The sequence below is a fragment of the Rhinolophus sinicus genome, linkage group LG03 (genome assembly GCF_036562045.2).
Source record: "Rhinolophus sinicus isolate RSC01 linkage group LG03, ASM3656204v1, whole genome shotgun sequence".
Classification (NCBI taxonomy): domain Eukaryota; kingdom Metazoa; phylum Chordata; class Mammalia; order Chiroptera; family Rhinolophidae; genus Rhinolophus; species Rhinolophus sinicus.
This window is the reverse complement of record NC_133753.1, coordinates 140,512,587-140,524,467: the sequence shown is the minus strand read 5'-3', so window position 1 is coordinate 140,524,467 and position 11,881 is coordinate 140,512,587. Positions and strand designations below refer to the sequence as shown.

General features: G+C 35.8%; 1 protein-coding gene across 1 annotated transcript; it reads right to left on the bottom strand.

Annotated features, from left to right (window-relative positions):
- Positions 1-9,595, bottom strand: LYSMD3 (LysM domain containing 3). Its single transcript, XM_019734249.2, has 3 exons — positions 9,290-9,595; positions 6,097-6,362; positions 1-2,973 (listed from the first exon to the last, which is right to left on the bottom strand). The coding sequence occupies exons 2-3, from the start codon at positions 6,349-6,351 to the stop codon at positions 2,308-2,310; spliced, it is 921 nt and encodes a 306-aa protein (XP_019589808.1). The 5' UTR covers positions 6,352-6,362; positions 9,290-9,595; the 3' UTR covers positions 1-2,307.
- Positions 9,596-11,881: the final 2,286 nt, after the last annotated feature.

The window sequence follows — 11,881 nt, the reverse complement described above, 5'->3', positions numbered from 1 at the left end:
TCCAACAATAACAATTTCTTATTTTATTAAGTTTTACAAAGTAACCTGCATTTGCTACAAATTTTGATGTATGTTAGTACTTTTTAAAAGCTAAAATTATTCTGCACCTATTAAATGCTTAGGAATTTTTCTTTTAAAAATGACGTTTAGAATCTAATTCTATATATAACATAGAATTATATATAATTCAAATTATATTCAATTAAAATATATAATTCAAACATACAGAAAAAGGAAACTGCCTGATTTTGTATAAGGATGTTATATTTCCTTCAAGGAACAGGACATTTTGCAAAACAGAAATGGTTTTTAATCAGCAAGTACATAGTATACACCTCACTACTTTAAAAATAAGTGACATATCCTGGAAATCAGACCTCTATCACAATTTCAAAGTACCACTAGCAAAAAGGAATCACTGACTCTCCATAATTTCATCAATTTGATGTAAACAAAGTTCTTGAAAGGCCATACAGCCCCATTCTACTCTAAAATAATCTGTAGTTTCTTCCCTCAAACTTGATTTTTCAGCAGGCTTAATAAATACAATGTAAACTGACCAAGTTAACACTGAGCATAAATTAGAAAGATCATATTCCTCTTTTCAAGATGCCCAAGGCACATTAAAACAATTTTTTAAAATTTAAACTAAGAGTTATTCAAAAAATCAATTTGCTGCAACTTCCATATTAACACTTTTTGGTAATTGTCTAAGTTCCTCAAATATACGCAAAGGTTTTAATGTTTGACTTCTCTGTCCTGTCTTTTTATAACTTTGCTACTGAAGGTGCATTCACCCCATGTTGTATCAAGATTGGAGTTTGAAATACAAATTGGTCAAAAAGCTGAAACACTAAAATTAGGAAATAATGCCCAGAAAATGAGGTGGTATTATAGATCTTAAGGTACACTTTATTATACAAAAACGCAATCCAGACGCCCAATCTTACTTCTAATGAATCATTCTGGTTACATTTTTAAAAACATACTTTTAAAAATTAAATGATGGGATCAGTATGCAAATGCTTCTTATCTACCAGATCCATAGATCTTAAAAAGTGGCACTATCAAGCCCTTTCAACCAATTCATAAATCTTTGGCCTCTGTTCTCCAATTTTATGCTACAGTTCAGAGGAAAAAAAGGTTTACGTTGGACATTTTCTCTTTGAAAAACAGAGGTGAAGGAGTCAATAAAAAAAAGCAACGTGCCTGTTCTTGCTAAGGCAAAAGGTCTCTAGATTACTGCTTTTGCTTAATGAACCATTTTCTGCAACAGACTTCAGAGGCAATGAAAATTTGTGTTGACCCCATTAATTTGTGCTTGACAGTGATGGTGGAGATGAATTTGTACAGCCTATGTTATGAATCTGATAGAACCATATGAAACAATGCCTAACTTTAATTTTAAAACTTAGATTACACATAAGGCATTAAATGCAATTAAGGCATGTTACCACATATAACATAGCAACAACTTATCACAGTATATAGAGTTACTGTCTCAATGCTAATCTGTCCATATGTATGTAACACTTTTCATCAAAAATTACAAAAGTGCTTTCAAATATCAGAGACAAAAAAACAGAAGCAGAGGCAGCATTCTTTAAGAGACAAAGATTTCTTTTAGGTCTTTACCTAATCCAGTGTTCTAGTGATTAAATGGCAACTTCCCAACCATACACATTATTTTCAGGGCTAAAAAATATTTAATCTATATCTTAGCCTCTATTACAGACATTATTACATACATTACTTTCCCACTTCTGTTCCTACTTATGTTTTCATAGCATTATGTGCTAAACTTGTTTTCAAAGTTTCAAAATGGAGTATTAAGTGTGTGCTATCATAAATAATTTTAGAGTCAAACTTTTTTTGCAACTATTTTGATGGTTCACAGGAGTAAATTTTCTTCAGTTGCAGGTATCTATTATAATGTTGCTATCATTATTCTGCTTATTAACTAAAAGCCTTAAACCAAAAATTATTACTTAAAAATAAAATTTAAACATAACCAATTTTGAATAGAAAAATGATGGGTTTTCCAAGTCAACAACTTCCTAGTAGATACTATTTAATTAATTTCTGCTTTAAGCATTGATAAAACAGATTTATGGATTTACTGCTCTCAATATAAATAACCAGCAACTGCAGGGATATTGTACTCGATCCATTTGTAGATGGCTCAAAGGTGAAAAACAAAAGCATCTTCAAACTTCCCTAAATTCTGCCTCTGAAGTGGTTATTGAATATAATTGATTCACCACATTCCCGATGTACCTGTGATCACTAAATTGTTATGAGCTAATGTTATGTTTTGTGTTGACCAGCAGGTGACTGAGAATCATGACTATATAGTTTATGATCATCTTGTTGACCAAAGGGCATTCCTTTAGTTGGAGCAATTCCATTGTCCATTTCTCTCTGCTGTGATGGGGGTGTGACTCCTGAATGCAAATGTGAAGAATCCACTGTTGAATGGTGACTAACATCCACTTTAGCTAAAATTTCGTAATACAGCAAGTAAAATACTGGCGTTATTATGCCTACTATCAACATTATCACTACAGCTGTCCACCACCCTATTCCCCAGTCTGCTCCATAATAAGGATCCTTACGTTGAATGTTTTTGTTATCAGGTTCAAAACGTACTTGTTGTGCTGTTAAGGCAGACACCACCTCGTTAAGGTTCTCTCTTTTGGTGTCTGTACATTTTACTATTTGTTCTATGTCTCGGTCCACTTCTTTTAAAAAGCTACCAGCTGACTCACTGGAAGAAAGAGAATCATTAGGTGGCAGAATTTCCTGCTGTTCTGGAACGTATTGAACACATGATGGATGTGAAGCCTGTCTTCCTTTTGGAGGATAAAGTGTTTCAGTCAATGAACTAAACTTTTTTACTGGTATTTTGATGGACCTAAGGGCAAAAAAGTCTTGATCGCAGATGAGATTGTTAACCCTCTTGATATCTGCTACCTGTAAAAAAAAAAAAAAAAGCAACATATAGGGTTGTTGTAAAGACTAATGAATTAAAATGTATGAAAGACATTTAGAATAGTGATATATAGCAAACTATGCAAATGTTAACTATTATTAAATATTAATAGGAAAATCAGAAACCTGTAGAAGAATCAAGGTCAAACATAGAGAGTTTTAGGAGAGTGGTGAACTTGATCAATGGCAGATTACTGATCATGTCTGAAGACTGAGAGTTCCAGTTGGAAAAATCAATTCCCTTGAAGTGTATGTGTGGCAGGAGGAGGGAGAAAGGATTGAAGAGTAACTGGGAGATGAGACAGTAAAGATAAAGGGCATTTTGTCATTTTTACTACCTCGAGACTTATTTTTTCTTAAGGCAAATGAAGACTTGTTGACAAAACCCCAGAGCCTGACCCTATTCTCTTTAAATGTTCTTTTACTTGGTTATATTCTAATAACTGCTCAATACTCTTTCTGAACTAGGTTTCCAAGATTTAGTGTCTCCTTAGGTTATTTCTCTGAATATTCCTATATTTTCTGTGTTCTGCTAACTTGCTTGATTGCATATAGGACTCAAACCTTGACCTTTTTAGTTTCTTACTCCTGTTTTATAACCGGTATATTTTTCACAATTCTTATCACTGAATATTTATAAATGGAATTACAGCACCACTGTATTTTTTAAATGATAAATCCTTTCGTAAGGTTAGGCTTTTTTGCTAGTTGATATTTAATTATCTTAATTCCCTGTGTTGTATCAATTTTCCTTATAGCCAATGCCATCTTTCCTCTAATGTTAAACTAATTGCCTTTCATCATTCTTCATTCTAAATAAGGAATCAATAAGGAATCAGCTGGTGCATCATGTGATTTCTCCAAATACATTTTCTGTCAGCTTCTCCTCTATCCTTACTAACAGATATTTTAGCCTAAACCCTGCTCATCTTCATTTGAATTATTCTAACGTCTTCTTTATTAGGTCCCCTCCAATTCACCAGCAGCCTCCCCCCACCATTTTTCAGTACTCTAGTTAAAACCGTACAGTGGTGTCCTTACTATATGGGTCAAACTTTTCCTCAGTTATCTCAAAGTACTTCATTCCAATCAGTCTATGATACTCATTTCTGAAACACCTATTAAACTCCCTGTATTGTTCACCTTATTTATCTCCTCCTTGTAATCGTCTCCATATCACTGTCATATGCCCGAAATACTTTCTCCTTTTCACCTATCTCATTGGAAATGTAACCTATTTTTAATCATTCAGATAGCATTTCAAATTTCTCTTCTTAGAAAATTTTCCAGGTTCATGAAAGGAAAACTAATGTCTTTGTCTAAATGAAGCTACTGGACCACACTCATCTCTTGGATCTCCACGTGATAGTTTTAGCCTTGCCCCTAATTTTCAATTTTGATTACTTTCCATCATTGATCTTTTAAGGCACATTCTGTAATTTATTTCTCTACAAACCACATATTCATATGTTTATGTGCATTAAAAAATGAAATCAGATATTTTCTGATTTAATAATGTATAGTATTGCCATACATGCACTGCAAAAAAAAAAAAAAAAAACCCAGCTCTTGACTTCATCAAGAAATGCATTTCAATAAAATATTTTATTCAATTTTTAAATCAAACTTTGTAACATATATTTTGATCAGTTGTGAATTGCTATAATTATTCAGAAAAAAAAATACATAGAATCTCATCATCATAAGACTTTTTAAAATTCAATTTAAATTTATATATGTTTATAAATATGTTTCTATTGCAGATAACTATAACGTAATCGTAAAACATTTTTAAGTATATAAATTCTTTACATTATTAAAAGATTTTGAGGGGAAGAATAAAAATGTTAACAAAGGAAAAAGAAAAAATGATACAAAATTTCATGCTATTAAAAAAAGAGTGTGTATGTGTGTACACATACATATTATTTGAATGATTTCAGGTAGTAAATCCTGGTAGTATTTAGAATTCCACGCATACATTTAAAGGGTATTCTATAGTCTTATTTTTTAAATATCAATATTGACAACATTCTAGAAATTACATCCTTCGTAGCTATATCATTAGGAATTACTTCAGAAGTTCGCTTTAATATATGCAAGGAGGTACATGGTACATTTTAAAACTCTACTGGGAGTATGAGAACAAAAAGTTTGAAAACCATTGTTCTAAATAGTTTCCATATCAATGTGTTTACAAGAAAACAGATTCATGCTAAGGATGCAAGATGGACATAATGACATAGATATTAAATGGGTTTAAACAGTTTAATGTCTACTAAAATAAAAAATACACAACGTTCCTTTTATCTACCAATCTCACTTTTGGGAATCTAGTCTACAGAAATAAAAGCACCTCCATTGAAAGATATAGTTGTGATGATATTCACAGCAGAATGCAAAACATGGGGAAAATCCTGACTATCCATAAGTAGGAAAATGGCTTAATGATTATGGTACATCCATACTATGGAGTATTACATAGCTATATAAAATAATGAGTTAGATCTATAAGACTATGAGGGATATCCTAAGTCTTACATGCTAAGAAATTAAAAAAAAGGCAAAGGCAACTTGAAGAGTAATAGGCATAGTATAAACCAATTTTAAAAACCACAATAATCACCAACCTTCCAAGTATTTTAAATATATCCATATATATGTATTTATGTGTGTATGTGTGTATGTGTGTATATGAATATATATGGATATATATGTGTGTGTACACACACACACTTAAAAGCACAAAAAAAGTATGGGAAGAAACACAAGTGTGTTATCTCAGGAAACGGGCAGAAAAAACTTCCTAATATACTTCTACATTCTTAAAACTTGGACTAAGGAGGAAAAAATAACACATTTGGGTGTTTTTCAGTATTAAAAATAGAATTTCAGTATTAAAAACAGGATTTAGAAATAACAAGAAATTTGAGTATTCATTTAACAATCTAAAAAGTTAACCTCCACCAACATGATACAGATTTCTATGGAAAGAAGAAAAAACGAGGGATGGCAGGGTGGAGAGGGAAGGAAAATACAAGATAAAATGGCACTGAATAAATACTTATTTTGGATTGCATTATGCAAAATCAAATTAGAACTTACCGTACAACAGTACTGAAGGGCTATGGCATTTAAAGTATCTCCTTCCTGTATATCTTTTGTTAATACTATAATGTCATCAAGTCTATCTCTTGATGTACTTCTTCGGATTTTCTCTTTTCCTCTGGATCGAAGCTCATACACTTCAGCATCCTCCTCCAACACATCACTCTCCATACAATTTCCAAATGCATGTACTTGACCACTTGAATGAACTCCTGGAAGAGGATAGCTACGATTCTGATGCCTCCCTGCCATAATGTCAAAATCTGGGAAAGAAGACAGAGAAAATTGTCATGTAGTTGATCCATTTGACTGATTTACAATAATCTTACATTCAGGAAACTTCACCTTTTGTTTTTTTCTTAAAGGATAGTTTTAGTTATGTAAAAACTTAGGTTCAAGTTTTATAGCTGTTGAAATACAGTGAACATATGTGGTAGTGGAGACAATGGATGGGATAAACAATCCATTTTTATAGACCATATATCACAAAACATTAGGGTGATTTCATTTTAACAAGGGCAGATTGCTATAATTTTTTTTTAGATCAAGAAAATAAAGTTCCCCTTATTGTGAGTATGTGAAAAATATTAGATAATTTTGTATTAGGTCTTAAGAACTTGTGATCATATATGTACAATTTATAGTTCTGATGGAATCAAAGTTTTTATAGGTACACACACAATACTTTTATGAACCCAAAACTTTTTGGCTTGTTCTGCATTTTAAGTTCATGTGGAGTTGAAATATCTTTTGTATTCCTACCTACCTTCCTGTATCATGATGATGTGAGAGTATATTTAGTGCAGTAGGTATCTTCTATAGAGGTCATAATTTTGCTTTTGACCAGGGATTTTTCTTCTCTGGAAGCTTTTCACCAAACTTTAATTTACCAAAGTACTCATCAAAATCAATTTCCGGTCGATAAAGAATGAACAGATTTTAGGTCACCATGTACATTTCTATTTCAGAAAAACACTGTCTGAGAGCTGACCTAAGTTAAAAACTTATGTCGATTAATACTTTTTGTTTAATTGCATACTCTCAACTCACCTTCAAGTTGGTCTATTAAAACGAGAACATAAACTAATTCCACATTCACAGTTTTAGCTTCATATTAATTGTTCGCATAAGAAAGGATAGATTGCTTTCAGTTATTGTTGTGAAAGATGGAAAAAAGTGGACAGGTAGAAAGAGGCATTTTGGAGATAAAATACGTAGGACTTAATACGGCTCAGATAGGAACAGTGGAAAGAAGAATCATGCTAAGATTTCTGATTTGACAGAGTAAATGGTGTGGTGCCATTCTTTAAGATACAGAACATTGGAAGAAAAGCTTGGGGGAAGGGCGCAGTGAATACGATTATAAATTCTAAGGCAGCCCAAATGAATATCAAGTAGCCCAGTGGGCTATCTAGTCAAATTCAGAAAGGTCTGGGTTAGATATAATTTCATGCCTCATCTTGCACATAGGTGGAAAACTTGAAGCTGTGGGTATAGATGAGATTACCTAGAGAGTACAGAATAAGAAAACAGGGTCTTATTGAGCCTTGAAGAACTGCTATTATTTAGTTTGGGTGAAGGATAGTCAACAAGGGAAAAAAGAAAAGGAGTGTTCAGAGGAGGAAACCATGCTGGTCATGGAAGCCATAGCAAAATAATGTCTCAAAGGACTTAGTTCAGTTTTGAATATTAGGGACAAGTACCACGTACGTGAAAAGAGAAAAAAAAAATCAGAAAAGACCAACTCCAAAAGTCTGAATTTGTAATATGGATGACAACAGACTATACTTTCTATACTTACAAAATTTTTGGAATTATTTCACATAATTGAATCCAACCCTTGAAACTCATTTTCTGACTGCTCTATGGCAACATTATAATGTTTTAAAAACTCAAAAATGAGTTTCAATTCAGATCACGTAGATAATAGCTATAAAGTAGATTTCACCTTTTCCTCCAGGTGTTACATTATTTATTACCACGAACTGAGATGCCTAACTTGACAGCTACCAAACTAAAGAAAGCTACCCATCTAAAATAGATAAGTTTATTTCCACTTATTTAACCAAGTCTTTTCTATCCTGTCTCTTTTATCTAGGAAATGTCTAAGAATCCTGTGGATTCATAGACACAATTTGTTCTTAGAACCTCAAACTTGCTTAGTACACAGCTGAAAGTCAGGGAGTAATGCCTAAAAGCCATTTTAGATGTTTACATCAACCTCTGTCCATGATACTTGCTAAATAATATTCAAAGACTGAACTGTCTCTCTTCACTTCCCTTTGTAATGAAATGCAGGCAGCAGCATGCCATAAACTGGTGTTGTTTGTTTCTGAATAATCAAGAATTGGTTGCGTGTCTAATCCAAGTGAAAAGCTAGACTTTGGCCCAGGCAGATAATTAATTACCTGAGCCAACTATATAGATTAGAAAGACAACAGTATTCAAATCCTCTGACTCAATTCTCTTCACCTATCTTAATACTCTTTGGGCAAGAAAAAAAAGCACGAAACCTCTCTTAAGAAAACTGAAACAAGCTTGCATGCTACTAGATTACAAGCAGTCACAAAAAGGACCAATTGATACGGGGTTAAAGCATTCATCAGCTCGTCTGTGAATGTAAATGGTTTCCCAAACATCTTCGTTCTGTGTAATAGCTGCTGTTGGGTGTTTCGCTTTGACATTCCATAAACAGAGAACAATAAAGTACAAGGTAGTTTTGCATCAGGACAAATCACAGGGATCGTATCCTCCAGAGCCAATTCAGTTTTTAAAAACTTGCCGCCCTCTCCATTCCACACGTCTAGTTTTTCTTCCTCTGTTACCCTGTGATGATTGAACCTCAGATTTTTGTCACACCATCACACTTGGACGATATAACAAGATGTCCTCAGCGAATATTCAATACAAACACTAAGTTGTAGGAGAAATACAGCGTTTGGGCGGAAAATTCGTTGCTCCGAAAATCGGGCACGTAGGAGTCCTTCCTCTGAGCCTCAGTTTCCCCTACAGTGCATCGAGGGGCTTTGGCTGGGGACGTCTCAAAGGTCTCTCTACCTCAGGGTCTATTCCAGCAGCCCCTGCTACACCTGCGGCCGAGGGCCCCGCGTCGCCTCCAGCGAGGGTTCAGCTGGGGCCCAAACCCGCGTCCGGGACGGAGCCACTCCCCACCTCTCGCCGCCATCTTTACCTGTCCCGTTAGCAAGGGGGACGCGACGAGGAAACGGCTGCCAGGTCCGCCGCCGCTGCCGTCCCGGGAAAGTTCATGACCGAGCCTCCGTTTCTGGCCGCCCCCGTGGTCCTCCTCCCCAGCCGCCGCCGCCACCGCAACCGCTACCAACGTCTCGGTCTTCCGGACCTTGCGCCGCCGCCACGTCCGCAAACCTGCCGTGCGTCATCGCGTCAAGTGGGCGGAGGTGGGAAGGGGCGGGGGAGGAGGCGGAGGACTGGGGCGCAAGGAGAGCCCAGAACTCGGGCTCCCCAGCCACAGGCCTCCGCCGGGTGCGCAGGCGCAGAGACGCCAACGGGACCTGGGGGCGGGGTCCGAGTTCCAGCCCCGCCCCTGCCTCCTCACCTTTGGTGCCGCCGGGTCGTCCCCAGCGGAGGAGCTCCACCGGCCGAGTCCTCAGGCTAACCTGGCGACCCGGGGCGATCTGCTGTCTGCGTCTTTGTCCTTTGTCTACATAGCGCTGCCAACACTCTTCCAGAAAGCATTGAGTGGGGGAGGTGTTGAGGATTTGTCGGGGGCTGTTGTGCTTGTCTTTTTTTGCTTCATCTGGATATTTGTAGGGTGGGGAAGGACGCCTAAAAGCACGGTGTTAACATCTAGGTTTTAGAAAATTGTGCTACTCTTATTACTCGTCCTGCGAAAGCCTCTAGACTTCTGCAGAAGACGCAAAACACTGGAGAAAATCCCTTGGGCGGCGAGGGACGGTTATTTCAGCTTTTGTGTTTATAGGTGAGGAAAGCGAGCCACCTAGAGTCAGGCCCTGGGAAGTGTTTGCCTTCGTGTCTTGTTCTCAGGCTTCCTATTCTGAATGAGACAAAGCTGTCTACAAAGTGTAGCTTAACTTACTTAGTTTTGAAAAACAATTGAAAGTCGTTGGTAGTTACTGTTGAGGCCTATGAGATATTAGTTTGTTAAATAACGAACTCTTGACTTCACACATGATTTTTCTCGCTAATTTACTAAATGAGTATGATAATGTGTTTGAATTTATGTAAATGAGCGTAAAGCATTTTAATGATGTGCCTAATGTCTCCGTGTTGACGTTACAGACTTTGCACTTTGACGACCATGCTGTCTTATGACAATATACGTTTGAGATCCAAACAGGCGGGGTGCAGGGTGCAGAACACTTTTTTTCAGAATGTGTGAATATTTATGCATCATGAAGCCTTTTAAGCTTTGTTTTAAATTGTTTTCAAAGAGTATGTTTTCCGGGAAGTGTCTCAGTAAAGGTTGGGAATGCTGTATGGCAATATTTTTCTTTGCTTTGTGGGGATAGGCGTTGTGCTTAACAATGCTACAAAAAGAACTGCAGGAGAGGAAGAATTAATTTTTTTTTTTTTCCAGTTTCTCGGAGTTGTTCTGTGTGTTGTTGCCCTCGTGACACCCCTGTCTGTAACCATTTATCACTGAGGCATTTTCTCATCACTAAACAAAGGATATATTCCCTACTTGATGTGTAGAGCTTCAGCTGCTCAGCCTTCATGAATGTTAATGTGAATACAACCTTCTTTCTGCCTATAGGTTACTTTTCTTATTTTAATGTCAATAGGCAGTGGAATCCATGTGAGAGTCTGAGTGATAGAATTTCAAGCATTTCTACAGGACTGCCACCTGTTTCCTTTGTATAATACTTTTTCAATTGTATCTGCATTCCCTTGAATTGTTATTTATAGTTTAAAAAGATGTAGTTATTGACCTTTTTAAAAACGACAATAGAAGTATATTTTATTATTAGAATATACAAAAGAAGCCGTTAGCCATGAATTTGGCCAAGTTCCAGAAAGCTGGCTAGTAGGAACAAATACTTTGTGAAAAAGGATGTCCCCAGTGCTCAGCAAAGCCAAAAGGACTTTCAGTTTTTTGAGAGTTAATCTGACACAGTTTTCATTAAAAGACTGTAGATGAAAGAATATGTAAGTTGCTAGGAATGTGTGTTTCTGTCACTAAACTTTAGGTTTGGGGATTTGCTCCTGAATAAAAATTGTAATGAGAGTGTAAATTGCTGTAACTGGTTAGGAGTGTTACTTGGCAGTAGTTAAAAATGCTATGGCCTGAACTATTATATTGCTAAGTAATTACCTTGGATTCACTTACAGATATGTATGGATAAGGTTTAATAGATATATTCAGGAATGTTTACTGCAGTAATAGCCAAAAATCTGCAAATAGTCTAAATGTTCATCATTAGCAGACTAGATACTTCTGGTACATTTAAATAATGTATAATATGCTTTTGTTCAAAACAATGATGTTAATCTGTTGTTTTCTAATTTATTCATTCATTTACCCAACAATTTTCTGCTGGAGGAAAAGTATATGTGAGACCTTTTTCTAAGTATTGGAGACAGAGTGCTTAAAAAGAGAAAAGTTTCCTTACTCATGGAGGTTCCATGAATAGGCAGGCACATGAAAAAGTCTCCAACGTGTATTTTAAAGAGAAAAAGAGTAAGTTGTCATGTAGAGGTATGTTATTCCTTTAGAATAAAATTTAAATATATACCGTCCACTCCACACACATTCATATATCTGTGCAGGGAGATGCACTTAATT